Genomic DNA, 15,206 nt, shown 5'->3' with positions numbered 1-15,206 from the left:
ATCCATGTCTACTTAAAAATACATTCTGCAAATGCAATATAAGGTAGCCAGGGAGAAAATACTCATAGCACCTAAATTACACTGAGCTATAGTAAGGAACTTTCACGTGCTTAAAATTAAGCAGGTAAAACTGAGTTCCTTTGGAGTCTGTACCAAAAGCCTTTCTGGCTGAGGATGGATCAGTTTAGTTTCAAATGCAGTTGATGGAAATAGCAATAATCCATTCAATTTATTAAAGCAGTGGCCAGACATATTATCCAGTCTGTGACAATCCAGACAGGATGGCATGGTTCACAGTCCGAAGCTTTGGCAAGACAAATTTAATTTTCATTCTGGTGATACGAAAGACCTATGCAAGACAATAACTACAGATGGTGAAAAATTACTTTCGTTACTTAATCTAGAATTAGTTCCGCAGTTTATCCTGTGTTACAGCAAGGCATCCAAGGGCTGAACCTTACTCTGTAGTCTCGGGTCCCTCAGCAGGCGCTGGTTTCTGGTTCCAGGTGCCAGAGCCGTGGCACATCCCGGTGCTGTCCGTGCCCTGCGCTGTCAGGAGGCAGCCGTGGGTCATCTTTGGGAATCACTCTTAGGAAGGAGCAGGGAAGAGACTCTGCCCTCTGTTTGATGGCACACCTCGAGGGCTGTGTGCAGTCCTGCGGCCGGAGTGAGCGCAGAGGAAGGCAGTGAGGCTGGGGAAGGGGCTGGAGCCCGAGGCTGATGGGCAGCGCTGAGGGAGCTGTGGCTGTGGAGCCTGGAAAGGAGGAGGTTCAGGGGGCCCTCCTGCCCCTCCACAGCTCCCTGACAGGAGGGGCATGTCGGGCTCTGCTCCCAGGCTACAGCCACAGGACAAGAGCACATAGCCTCAAAGCTGAGCCAGGGGAGGCTTGGGTTGGGTATTAGGAGGAGTTTCTTCACAAATTGTGATTAAACATTGGAATGAACTGCCCGGCAGGTGATGGTGTCACTGTCCCTGGAGGTGTTTAAGAAAAGCCTGGGCATGGCACTCAGTGCCACGGTGTAATCGACATGGTGGTTTTGGTTGTAGGTTGACTCGATGATCTCAGAGTCCTTTTCCAACCTGATCCTTTAACTCTGTCTCTCTCTCCCGTTGAACACATACATGTACCATGGGTGGAGGCAGCACCACCGGGCAGCCGGGTGTTGTGAGGCTGCGAGGGCTGTGTGGGACACGGCGAGGCCGCTCCACGGGGAAACGCGGGGCGTGTTCCGCCGCGGCGGCTGAGGCGCGGGGCCGGGAGCGGAGCGGGGATCGGGGCCGGGATCGGGACCGGGACCGGGACCGGGGCAGGGATCGGGACTGGGATCGGGACTGGAATAGGGCTCGGGGCAGGGATCGCGGCCGGGCCCCGCGCGGCGCTGCCTCCGCCGGGCCCCCAGAGGGCGCTGCCCGGTGCCCGTGAGGCCCCGCGGGCGGTTCCGGCGGGTCCGGCCGCGGCCTCCCCACGTGTGCCGGGAGCGCGGTGTTTCCGCTCCGCCGCCGCGATGTCGGTCCCGGCTGCTGCCAGCAACCTGCCCATGCGGCTGCTCCGCAGGAAGATCCACAAGCGCAACCTGAAGCTGCGGCAGCGCAACTTGAAGCTGCGAGAGGCCCAGGGGGCAGGTACGGGCGGGCGGCGCCGCGGAGCCTCTCCCCGCTGAGCGCCGGCGGAACCGTGACTAACTTTGTGTTCTCTCCCCTCTCTCTTCTCCTATCTCTGCCTCTGTCTCCGCCGTGCAGTACCCTCGCCGAGCGAGGCGGCTTCCCAGGGACCTCCGGAGGAAGACGAGGTGGAGGAGGCGGCGGTGCCAGAGGTGAGTGCAGCGGCCGAGGAGGGCGCGGAGCCTGCGGATGCAGCCGGACCCCGCAGCGGGGAAAAGAAGAAAAAGAAGAAGAAAAAGAGAAAAGCGGCGGCCAATGGAGGAGATGGTGCGTGTTCTTAGCATAGACAGAGTGTCTCTCAGGGCTGAGTTAGTCTGGGAGAGCCCACAAGCGCCTCCTTAGGGTTCCCGCCGCGTCAGGGAAAGTTTGAAATGCCATGTGCCGGTCAGGGTTGCGTTTTAAAGTCCCTGAGGTCTAAAGCTTTACACATTTCATTCCAGCTGCGACATTTGAATTCTTAATTCATAAAAGTAGCCAATTTATTTGTTCCGCAGGATTCTGCTTTGTAACGTTGATTGGATGTTTTACTTGCTGTATTTCAGGACTCTGGTAGACGAGTGCTCTCTGCACTTGGCTGTGCAGCCAAAATTATTTTAGCAATATGTCCAGCCTTTGGCAACATTTATATATTATGAAACTAAAGTATACTGGAAAACTACAAAAAATACAAAAAAGCACCACACAAATAATGCTAGGTTTGCATATGTTTTTATTTGTATAGATTTATAGATACATATATAGACATACATGAGGAATAGAAGCTTCCAAAATGTATTTGATTTTTGGGACACACATCATGTTTATGCCAGTGAAGAGGTGCTTTCATCTCTGAACATTCAGGTACCTAACATGCAACTTTCACATATCCTGAGCACAAACTGTATGGGAAATTTGATGTCTGCACTGCAGATGGCAAAGAATTTTGTAACTGGTTTAAGGACAATTTATTTTGCTTCAACACAAGATGTCATATGATAAAATCAAGCTACATTGTTTCACTATGCAAAGTGGGCTCTGTGGAAGAAACTCAGGGATTTTTTCCTCTGTGCCTCAGAAAATTCCATAGAAACCTTGTGTCTCCTCCAGCCCCCTTCCACCCCACGGAAAATCTTTGTACATGGTTAACTGACTGAAGGAAATCCAGTCTGTGGAACAACTTTTCATGATAACCATGTCCTTTGTATTTCTGACTTGTCTTCTGTAAAATAACACTCCAGGTACAGAAACCAAGAAAGCAAAAACTGAAGAAGATGAATCTGCAGAGGTAGAAGATGGAGATAAGCAGGACTCTGGAGAGAAAGAAGTGGAGGAGGAGGAGGAGGAGGATGAAGTGCCCAATTTGCCACTAGGTGTAACAGGTATCTTGTGTTCTCTTTTTCATGAAGGGGCAAAATCCCGAGGTCTAACACTTTCCTTCCAGAGCAAGTTGCAGTTTCCAATGAGCTTTGTGAGTCGGGTGTTTGAATACACGATGTGACACTGGCAGCTGTACAGCTCTCACCCACCTTCTGTTCCTGGAATTGTGCATTCTATAAACACCTGCTGGTCCTACAATTACTAGTGAAAGTGTTTTTTAAACATATATACACACATGCTCATCTGTGAAGGAAGAAGTCGATGAAGAGCAAGCTGGAGATGTAGAACTAGTAAATCTGACAGAAGAAGCAGTGCATTCATCTCCACTCTTATGAAGAATGCATTTCTTATGAAGAAAACTGCATAGTTTTCTCATGAGCTCATTAATACAGAGTATTTTGCCAGTGTCTTTGGATTTTGTGATAGAATGCAATAAGAAGTCCTTTGATTTTTTTCGTATAGGTCAATTTGAACTGGTTAATCTCAGATGGCAGAGGAAATAGAAGAAGTAAGTTTAAATACTTTTCATTTTATCCCTCCCTTCAGGCGCTTTTGAAGACAATTCGTTTGCTTCCCTGGCTGGTTCTGTCAGTGAGAACACACTGAAAGGCATAAACGACATGGGGTTTACACACATGACTGAAATTCAACATAAAAGTATTAAGCCTCTTCTGGAAGGCAGGTAAGAAATAGGGCTTTTTAGTCACTCTAATGACCCCAGGCCTTTTGTAAATTTTGCTGGCAAGCAACAAATGGGAATCATAAAATCAAGTAATGGAATTGTTAAGGTTGGAAAAGACCTCCGTGATCATTGAGTCCAGCCTTGCACTGGCTGATTGCTGCCTCTGCCAGCAAGCTCCTAGTACCAACTCCTCTGGTCTTCTAATTTCTTTTTCTAACATTGCTGCTTACAGGGATATTTTAGCAGCTGCAAAAACAGGCAGTGGAAAAACACTTGCGTTTCTCATTCCTGCTGTAGAGCTCATCTACAAGCTGAAATTCATGCCTAGGAATGGTAAGGCTCTTCCTCTCACAGCTGAGAGGAAGAATTTTACTGTAAAGCAGTCATTTAGGGGCTTGGATGAGGTGGAACTGATGTCTGTCTGACTGATGTATTTTTTAGGAACGGGTGTTATTATTCTTTCTCCTACTCGAGAGCTGGCTATGCAAACCTACGGAGTTCTTAAAGAACTTATGAATCATCATGTTCACACCTATGGTCTGATAATGGGGGGCAGTAACAGATCAGCAGAGGCACAGAAGCTTGGAAATGGAATCAACATCATTGTAGCAACACCAGGAAGACTGCTGGATCACATGCAGGTGGATAAAATATTGATGTCTAATCTGGTTATTAAAACATTATAAAACTCCTTTCCCTGACTGACTGTTGGCTTGTTAATCTTCTAGAACACTCCAGGTTTCATGTACAAGAACTTGCAGTGTTTGGTAATTGATGAGGCAGATCGAATCTTGGAGGTTGGATTTGAAGAAGAAATGAAACAGATCATAAAACTTTTACCAAGTAAGAAAAAAAAATCTCTTTTTTGTGGAAATCACTTGACTAACATTATGTCTTCTTTTTCTCTCAATTATTATAAGAGAAGTCATTAATTTTTATAGTTCTGTAAATGAACTTCATGGTGGTTTTCTTACTCTGTCCTTTTTTTCTGCTAGCCAGTATATTTTACTTGTTCAGCATCATTTATCTGAAGAACAGAGTTTTCAAATGCTTTTCTGAGATATAATTCTGTTCATATAAAATCCTTTTAGTTTAATGTCTCCATTTTCTCATTCATCTTCCTCTGCCTGTTTATTTCCTGCCATTCATTATTTCCTAAGAAGGTTTAAATACAAAGAAAAAGGTCTCTTGACTGGCAGTTCAATCTTTTTTGATACCACCAAGACCAGTATCTTGAACAGGTTTTAGTATTTGCCTTAAGTTTTTCTTTTCTGTTTTGTCATTTAGCTATTCCTTGTAATTGATGCATTAAACACATTTTGAATTGGTTTTTTAAACAAAAATACTGTACTATTCATGGCAATTAACTTAGAAGGATAATATCTGTTTAAGTTGTTTTGTGTCTAAATTGGATGGCAAATGATTATTACATTTTTACAGAAAACACTGTGTTTTGGTAGTGGTTAGGATTTGGGGGGTGGGGACAGCTGAAATAAAAATGGTGTACACTGAATAATACAGCTACACGTCTTTGTTTGTCAATAGCAGTATGTTTGGATTGGAATTTAATTGGGAGATTTGCCCAGGGAAGTTTGCAGTTAGAGATTTTATGGACTCACCATTTGAATTCTTCTTTTAAAAGTGAGGCTGTCTTTCAAATATTTTCCAGAGCGCAGACAGACGATGCTTTTCTCTGCCACGCAAACCAGAAAGGTCGAAGATCTGGCAAAGATCTCTCTGAAGAAAGAGCCCCTGTATGTTGGGGTTGATGATAACAAGGAGACAGCAACAGTAGATGGTTTGGAACAGGTAAGACAAACATTTGTGGGAGGGTTGAGATCTCTGAACACACCAAGCCTTGTGATTATTTTACTTGGGATGCTTCAGGTGTATTTCACTGTTGAACTATTTGGTGAGGTTTTTTTCACAAAGTAACCCTTCCCTGATGTAATTGCGTTACTAAAACACAAGTTTGCTCCTTACTACTTTTATTTAACAATGTTTAAAATTTTTTCAGGGTTATGTGGTGTGTCCATCTGAAAAAAGATTCCTTTTGCTCTTCACATTCCTCAAGAAGAACCGGAAGAAGAAACTGATGGTATTTTTTTCTTCATGTATGTCAGTGAAGTACCACTATGAATTACTCAACTACATTGACCTGCCTGTTTTGGCCATTCACGTAAGTGTCTTATTCATTGATTTATTTTGAATTATTCTGATAACACCTGTAAGTTACACTGGCTTTACATTTGCCTGGTTTGTTTCAGTCCAGTTTCTAATCAACAGCCTTCTCACAAAACGGATGATGGTCTTGATTATTAGTCTATAGAGGAAGCTGATAAAGCAGAGATTATGCAATAACACTTCAGTAATCAGACTTGCTGTTTTTTGAACCAGCGCTGAACACTGATATTAATTTATGCTCTTTATGTAGCAACATTTCTGTTTTCTTCCAAGAATTTACCTTTCACAAGGACTAAAATTCAATATGTGGAGCGAATTTTTTGTCATAGAGATCCAAAGTCTGATGCCTGAAGTGTTCCATGCTTTTCCTAAGGCCAGGATGATGTTTAGATTTACTGTGCCAATTCTTACCATTTGGATGAGTATTGTAAATTTTTGGTCAAAACCACAAAATGCATGGTTTAGAACAAAGAATTCACTGAAAGTCTGTGAAACAGTTACCTGTTAATTAACACAGGTTAACTAACCACAGCTAACTAGCCACAACTGTTCTTTTCTATTTTGTTTTCGGGGAAATTTCTTGCTATTCTTCGATAGAACTGTGACAAGTATGGGTTTTGTTTGGTTGTTTGCTTTTTTAATCTTAATCTGTCTAAAATAAAGCTAGACTTGCAAATGTTCTTTTTCTGAACTTGAAACATGTAGATTGTGCTCATGAGAAGCATGTTTATGCAATTTTTAATGTTTTGGGAGATACATTGTAACCTCTGAGGGATGCTACTTCTTGTAACCCTGTGCCGTTTATTTTTTTTGTTTCTTCACTGCAAAATGGTCCTGCCTGGTCTGTACAAGACCACGATTTGGAAAGATGTCTCAAATTATTTTTTTAGTGGATATTTCATCCCCAGTGTGTTTGTTTCCTTTCAGGGCAAGCAGAAACAGACCAAACGTACTACAACATTTTTCCAGTTCTGTAATGCAGAGTCTGGAATACTGCTGTGCACTGATGTGGCTGCCAGAGGATTGGACATTCCTGAGGTTGACTGGATTGTCCAGTATGACCCTCCAGATGATCCAAAGGTAAGTTAAAGAAATAGACAACAGCAAGAAATCAAATTCTGACTACAGACTTGGTTGCAGAGAAGAGCTGAAACTGCTGCTTGACAGAGGGCAGGATTCAGCCATGGTCATATCCAGCTGCTGGTTTCTTTCACTGCCTTTCAGCAGCTCCTAGGAAATGCTACTCCTAGTCAAGACCTTTGTTGCCTTCTCAAGAATTGCATTTTAAAATACGTTTTTTGCTGTGGAATTAAATTCTGATCAGCTAAACAACCAAACATTTCTCAAGAGGAGTGTGAGTTTACATATGCATCTCTGAGCTTTTCCAGTTGAAGTTTGTTTTTGGTTTAAAGATAACATTCTTCAAAAGTCTACTGTAAATAAGGGAAATTCAAAAACCTCCAAAATCAAGGTTCAATATTCTGTTAGTGCAGACTAAGATTATTTTCTTCAGTAAAAGATAAAATGCTTTAGTCAAGGGCTCTGTCTCAGCCTGATGTTTCTTTGCACCTTCAGTATTTGTTTTCCCTTATCCATGTGTCAGTGCCAAGAAAAAGTCTTACCAAATGGTGAATGATGCATTACATTACATTGAAGTTAACTTTGGTGTATTTTTTGTTGATTATTAAGACTGCCTGACCTTGTTGCTTGTTATTCCTTCCAAAAGGAATATATCCATCGTGTTGGTAGGACTGCCAGAGGAATAAATGGTAGAGGACATGCTCTGCTCATTTTACGACCAGAAGAACTGGGCTTCCTTCGTTATCTGAAACAAGCCAGGGTAAACTTCTGTCTACATTTGGTTTTTTCACTGTACATCCAGTTTTTAAAGGCAAAACCTATTGGTTTAGTTTGTTTTGTTTTGTTTTTTCAAAGATCAGTTTCATTTTGTTTAATTCCAAAGGAAGCACAGTCTTCTTTTAAAGGTAATCACATTAATAGAGCTGCACAGAGTTTCTTGGTTGCTCTTCTTATGGACTTGTTTTGTGACTTTTAACTGAAGTGATTTAACTTCTAAAGCAGAAGTGGTAAAAAATGGTGTCATACTGAGTGTCTCTATTACTCTGGTTTAAAGAAAGTGATAATACTATCATATTGATGTAAAGGCACTTTAGAGATACAGCTGTGGCATTAAAAAATCTGTTATCCAGCAGGTCGTTTTCTATTTGTCCTTGGCCTTAAACACAATCACTACATTTACACAGTGTAAATAATTTTGATACTTCATTTCTTTTGTTTTTAAGGTGCCACTAAGTGAATTTGAATTTTCTTGGTCAAAAATCTCAGACATCCAGTCTCAGGTATGACATGCTTTTATACTTCAACTACTTTGAATATCTTTATTGTAATTTGCATGGAGGATGTTGCTGTCTATAATGACTGCAACTCAAAAATATGTGTGCTTGTTTAGGAATGTTAGTATATAAGCCCATGTCCATTTTTAATTAGCTGGTGTTAATAAAGCCCTGCATCAGCTAAACTTCTTTTGTGCTCCTGTGCTACAAAAATACCCAAGGAACACTGAGCTGAGTGGAATTGTGAGGATGTGAATGCTAATTGTTGATTATTTATGTGAACTGTTCTTTTCATAAGAGTTCTGTAAAGCTTCTTTGCAGTAACTTGAATTTAAAATTGCAAGTACAGGAAGCAGTGAAGACAGTCCTTACAGAGAGATGTTCCTAATTAAGCATAATCAGGAAGAAGTGATACCTAACGTGGCTTATTTTTAGAATGCTGAATTAATGTACATTAAACATCAAATGAGACACTGGGATCTCATGAGTATTGGGAAATTAGCCCACATCAAATACAAGGTCTTAGTCTACCCTGGTGTACCAGCATTTTTGGTTTAGATTTAATGCTGCTGATTGCACAATGCATTGGCACCAGAATAGATCAGAGTGTGCCCGGAATTGCAAGGAATCACACAGTTCAGATGGCAGGCTGGGAATTCTCATACATATGGTTTCATGGTGTGGCTGCAGCTCTATTGTCCTTGATTAACTTATTTGGGACAACCCAGTTTAATATTTCTGTGAATTTTCATATTGCTGAGGCTTTGTTTGTACTGTAACTCAGCTTCAGGCTTTTTTGTCCCTCTGTTTATAAAAGCATTTTACACCTGTATGGGCACTTTGATGTCACAGGGCAGTTTTGATGAAGTGAGGAGCGAATGTCACTGCAACTCACACAGTAAAAAATGTCAGAATATAATGTATAGACTTTGAACAGCTATAATTGTTTATGTCTCTTATGGTTTTCTTTTTCCCTCACCAGCTGGAAAAACTGATAGAGAAGAACTACTTCCTTCACAAGTCAGCCCAGGAGGCTTACAAAGCTTACATCAGAGCTTACGACTCCCATTCTCTGAAGCAGATCTATGATGTCAATAATTTGGATCTTCCCAAAGTCTGCCTTTCCTTTGGTTTTAAAGTTCCTCCATTTGTTGACCTGAGTATCCTTTTACTGCAGTGTTTCAAAGCCGAATTTCTGCATTATAAATGTTCAATCCAACTTGCAGAGTTCCTCTGGTACCTCAAGTTCTGCGGTTTTGTTGTTGGGGTCGGAGTTTTTCTGCTAATAATCATAAAAATGCCTCATGCTCCAACAGTACTTTATCAAAGAAAATGTAAATATTGCAAATAATACAACTGCAAAAATGCCTATAAACATCTCTTTTAGCACATGTTCATTCTGTACAGGTTTCAGTTGCTATCAGGCAGATTCTGGAATGCACCCATGTTCCAAAGTATTGTTCCCCTCCATGCAAAATTATTTTCATTGGAATGTACTTGCTTAAGTTGCATAGTCATGGAACATTGGCACAGAGGGGGCAAGAGCAGGAACTAGAAGAATTATGTATCTAAATTACTGTCAAACCTGACAGTGGGTGGAATTTGAAGCAGTAGTACATAGGACAGTTTAATTGGACAGCTGGAGGAGCATTTAGAGGCACAAAGTTCTGGCTTTCTCTGTAATTAGGGAGCTCAGCCTTTTGTGTAACTATTTTTTCTCACATCAATAACCCTTAGTAAACCCAAAACGCAGTATTTCAAATGATTCCTTTTCAAAGTTCTTTAACCAATAAAATTTCAGATGTGAACAGCAACCATGGCAGAAGACTACAGAAAAGAGGTGGAGGTGGGGGATTTGGCTACCAGAAAGCAAAGAGCGTCCACAAAGCGAAAATCTTCAAACACATCAGCAGGAAATCTGACAATCGGCAGTTTTCTCGTTAATTGTGGTCATTAAAATGCCTCGGGGCCTTGGAGGAGCCTACCTTGATCAAAACCATCTGGCAGTTATTCCAATTTAAACAGCTCCTTCCCCATTTTTAGGTCTCTAAGGATTTTTTCTTTTCTGGGAATACTTTTATTTTTCACTTCAGGGAGACTCTTCAGAACTGAGGCTAAAAGAGAATATGGCCAGCAAATTTTACCATATTAGTTTTAAGGAAGAAGATCATTTAAATTACCTTAATACTACAGAGATTTTTATTAAAGAAAGTAAGTATACTTCTAGGTTTTATAGAAGAATTTGCTTTACATTTACCTTTCTTTCTGTGCATACCTCTGAAAATTGTGAGAGTGGACAACATAAGGACATTGTGAGATAAAAAGGAATCACTGCAAGGGATTTTAATGCTACAGAACTCTGCTTTGGCCATCAAATATGCTGAAGAATATAGGAAGATTTCTTTAGAACTGAACCATGGATGAATAATTAAGGCTGTATGAGCTTGTGAAAAATTTCAGACATGGTATCTGTATAACAAGTAGTGTCCAAAATAAAACAAATCTCTTACATCAATTCTGAGACATGATTAATACTGGTTTAATGTGATATAATGGTAACACTATAGTGAAATGTTTGGTTTTCCTTCATGTTCAGTTTAAATCTGAATTTATTAATCTGGTGACATCTAGTGTACTCTGTACAGAATTAATGAAAGCAGATTACATAAATTAAAGCACTCAGCCCAGGCAGTGTTTTTTAAGATGGTTCATAACCCTGATGCAGTGAGAAGTTCTGCAGTTGTATTGTGTAAATTACAAAAGTGAATTGCTTTCACATCTTTGTACATCAGATCAGCCATGAGCAAAGTCAAAGATAGCCACAGGACTGGGGGGGTGGAGACAGTCAATAATGAAAAAGTGAAATGGGGTATAAATATACTAGAAGGGTATTTTGAAGGAGGAATATAAAAAAAACTGAAATGGAAGAGGGTGGAATACACATTGCAGACAGGAAAAAAATGTCAGTACAAGAATAATACACAAGCTGGGTAAAAGAGTAATTGTATTACATATATTATTTCCATCTCTCTGCCATTGTAGCAGTAGGTAACTGTTTTTATGAGGCCACCGTGGTGGTGGGAAGTGTTTAAAAAGTGGTCATATGTCAAGGAGAGACTAAGATGTCACAAAATCCAGATATGTGGGCCATGTACAATTACAGTAAAACAGCTTTTAATTTACATTTAAAATGTAACCCAGGAGCAGCTACAAATACAAAAGCATAAGTAATTATTCAGCATAAATTGGACTGTTATTTCTTAGGTCTTCTGAGGTAGCATGTCAGATTTAAAACTCATGCATGTATTGAAGTATTTAAAAAAAAAAGATCAGTGGACTTTCTTTTCATCCTTGGGGAAAGCAGATGGGGATAAATAATAGGACCATTCTGTTTCTAGAGCTCCCAGCATTCAGAACTGAGCATTGTTGGTTTTCCCTCTTATGAAATGGCTAACTTTAGACTCTATGGGCTTTGAAGATTTTTAATGTGAAAATAATTTTGTTACTAGAATTGGAATGTCTTGTGCTTCTAATCTTGCAATGAAGTAGCAAAATCTCCTCAGCATCAGCAGTGCTAAATATGATGCCTGTCTCATTGAGTTCTGATCTTTCATTCTGGGTTTTCTTATAAACTTATAGATGTCAAAGTAATTTTCATGTCTATTAATAGCACATCTAAGGAGTTCTCTCTGAGATCTACATCATCATACAGTTTAAGGCTTCTGTTTATACCTGCCAGCTGTGCAGTTACTGCATGGGAATTAACTTCTATTAAAGCAAAAGGAACGCTGAGGGACTCATTAAATGAACTGCAAAATTAATTACTGGGAAAGAGGTGGAAGCAAAGCTGCAGTAAACCACTGTGAAGATCAGAGTGTGGTTATGTGGGCACGAGCAGTGGCTGCAGTAGTGTGGAGTGTTGGTTTGGAACAGGAAAAGGGTTGGGATATGGAGTCTGTGACCCCCTGTCTGACCACGTGCTCATGGCCAGAAGTGGTTGGGCTTAAAAGTGCATCAAAATTCTGCCACTTCTAAACTCTGATGGAAAACTGACAAAGAGCCTGCACAGCTCCTTCCTGGGATACCTGAGTTGTATTTTCCTAATTTTCTAATAAAAAGAAATCTTTGAAACAAACTTCTGTAGGAGATGGAATGACTGGATGGTATTGTTCTAAGAGTAATAGTAGCTTACACTCAAGAAAAAAAAAGTTTACACTGTTACTTAAACATAGATGTGGAATGGCTCCACCCTGCCAGTAGTAGCTACAAAGTCAGCTCTAATTTCCTGATTAAGAAGAAGAGAAATTCATGAGCTAAGTGTGAATTAAAAGCTTCCTGCCTTGTGCAGATGCAATTACCTTTTGCTTTGTTTATGACATCGTAAATGACAAATAGTTTCTGATGAAATATCTGTGCATTGGGCAGCATCTATTCCACCGTGGTATTGCAAGAAATGCAAAAGATTGTCAAACTGGAGATCTGAGGGTTCCTTTGCAGCTTCCCCTGTTATCAATCTTGTGAGCAGTTAATAGACCTCAGCCATCAGGCCCTCAAGGCTTGTCTCATAACAGTGACCAATCGCTTGGGCACTAATATCGTGTGCCTTGAGAAATTGCCTTCTTCCTCTGAGAACCTTGACAAAGAAATTGGACTCTTTAAACCGCTTAAGGGGGTGATCAAAACTGTCCTGCTTGAACTGGAAGATGTTTTTGACAGTTCTTGGAACAGGCCCATAAAGGAGCACTCTGCCACCGAGTTACTGCTCATAATCATGAAAAATCTTGTCATGAGCTGAGTTTTCTGTGTCATAAACTGCCGGGTTAGAGACAAGCACAACGCTGGTCAGAAAGTGTTACCATCAAATTTTTCAGGGTGAATGTCACAGGGAGAAGGCACCTTTATTGACACTGTAGAGCAAGAATAGTTGAGAACTGGGTAAGATATTATCTACTGAGGCCTGCTGTAAATAAGAAGTATGTTTATATTTTGGCAGTAATCAGCCTTTTTGTTTGATGTATGACTTGATGACTCAATTTAAGTAAGCTACCAAAGCTCTGATGATTTGCTTTCAAGCCAGTGACTTGAGGCTCAGAGAAAGCCAGCTCACAGGAAGGGTGAAAAGGGCTATATGATTTTAAAAAATGACATTTTAGTAGAGGTCCCACTATGAAGGAAGACATGGTGCTGACAGGATACTGCACAGGTCTGTGACTTTTTGTTTTAGTTTTTCCACTGCCCTGCTTAGGAGATCGTTGTGCAGTCACTTCAAGTGCCCAAGACTTAGAAGGGATTTTACAGATCCCTGAAAACAGCAGAAAAGAGCCAGTTATAAGCCCTGGAAGGTGGGTTGGTGGTCGGGTTTGGTTTTTTTTCAAATTAAAGTAATGCTGAAAGAAGTCTATAATCAAGGGGCTAAGCATACAGAATAAAGTCTATCACTGCCCCTGGCTTTTGCTCTATTAGCTTGATTTTCTCTGGATTTTGGCTGACAGGAAAATTCATGCAACACTTAGTGAGGCTTTTGTTTGTCTGATGCTTTTAGATTTATAGATGTTGAGCCCTGACAATAAGAATCCAGCCTCTTGAACTGGAATGCTCTCAGCTGCTAAAAAATCTGCTGGCTTCCATCAAAGTCATAAATATCATGATGTTGCTTCTGTCAAATCTCTTTATTGCACAGCCACGTGGGGAAGAGATTACATTCTTTTTCTCCTCTTAGCCACCACAATAAACTTTTGATATGGAGCTGGGAGGAGAGGTAGAGGAAAGATGCCATAAGAAGAAGGGAAGACAAATGGAAAATCAGGGTCCTGTCTGGAAACACATTCACTTTGCTATATCGGTGTCATCCAGCTTAAGAACTGCATTCACTTTTCAAAAAAAAACCCCAAAACCCTTAGCATACCCTTCAAGAGCAGTCCATCTTCCCAGATGCTTTTGTAAGCTGCAACACTGAAAAACATAACCATCTACTATTTTATACCCAGTTGGTCAGAATTTAAAGGAAGAAAAAAAAAAAAAGGAAAACTGTAGGCTCTGCAAAATCTTGTATAACAGCTACAAAACTTCCAAACTTCTCTCTATTCTTACTGTCATCTAAACCTGTTGAGACACCCAGGGCTTTCTGAGCTCCTCTGTGAGTGATTGCAATCTCCTAAGAATGTTTTTATTATTAATGAAATCAATACTAGCTGCCATCTATGTGACATCTAGATTCTCCATCACATTTTCAATCGTAAAAGTATGGAACCAGCTGTCAAAGGACTTTGGAAGATTTGTTTTTTGTCTTGAGTTGAAATTTTCTATATATTTCTCAAATTAATTGCAGGTTTATATAACTGACTTTTCTGTGCTTTAGAAAAGTGAATGATTTTCTATTAAAGCAGATGGAATAAAACTGCATCTGCTAGAACTTTTTGTAGCACTTTTGAATCTAAAACAAAAAATGGAAAATAAGTAATGAGTCAAGTTCAGTGTAGTCCCTTTATAATGCTCTAAAAATAATCTGCCTCTAACGGATAAAAACAAACTTCTGGAAAATGTAACATTAAATTTTATATATTCGGTATAAAAATACAGCATCGCTCCACAAAATGGGTTTGAGTTCTGTTATATCTGGATGAATCATCACCCTCCAGAGCTGTTCCTAAGCTGTGTGGTGTCCTTGGAAGTGCTTGGAAATGGGGCTGTAACAAAGCTGGCCTGGGCAGCTGCTCCCTGGGGAGAACAGGCACCTCCTCAGCACAGCTGAGAAAAGGAGAGCTTGGACAGGGATTACAAGGATGCAGGGAGGGTTAAGCCAAGTTAAGAACTTTGGGAATGACAGAAGTATTATAACAAGACTGAGTCCAAAAAGATTCAGTTCAAGAGAGTCCTGAAGTGATGTTTGGTAAAGTAATGAGGATTAGGAAATACGTTTTGCAATTCCTCACCTCTGTCACAAATCCTTTACTCATCAATTCTCAGG

General features: G+C 40.6%; 1 protein-coding gene across 1 annotated transcript; it reads left to right on the top strand.

The window, feature by feature from the left end:
• The first annotated feature begins 1,421 nt into the window (after positions 1-1,421).
• On the top strand, positions 1,422-12,374 carry DDX18 (DEAD-box helicase 18). The gene is made up of 14 exons (XM_063400938.1): positions 1,422-1,624; positions 1,742-1,930; positions 2,881-3,021; positions 3,566-3,701; positions 3,934-4,034; positions 4,143-4,342; positions 4,430-4,544; positions 5,371-5,510; positions 5,719-5,880; positions 6,813-6,965; positions 7,612-7,725; positions 8,189-8,245; positions 9,222-9,399; positions 10,041-12,374. The coding sequence occupies exons 1-14, from the start codon at positions 1,507-1,509 to the stop codon at positions 10,181-10,183; spliced, it is 1,947 nt and encodes a 648-aa protein (XP_063257008.1). The 5' UTR covers positions 1,422-1,506; the 3' UTR covers positions 10,184-12,374.
• The last annotated feature ends 2,832 nt before the right edge of the window (positions 12,375-15,206 follow it).

This window comes from Prinia subflava, chromosome 6 (genome assembly GCF_021018805.1).
Source record: "Prinia subflava isolate CZ2003 ecotype Zambia chromosome 6, Cam_Psub_1.2, whole genome shotgun sequence".
In the NCBI taxonomy this organism is placed as follows: Eukaryota; Metazoa; Chordata; class Aves; order Passeriformes; family Cisticolidae; genus Prinia; species Prinia subflava.
The sequence above is the reverse complement of the archived record's forward strand: the minus strand, read 5'-3'. Positions and strand labels throughout refer to the sequence as shown.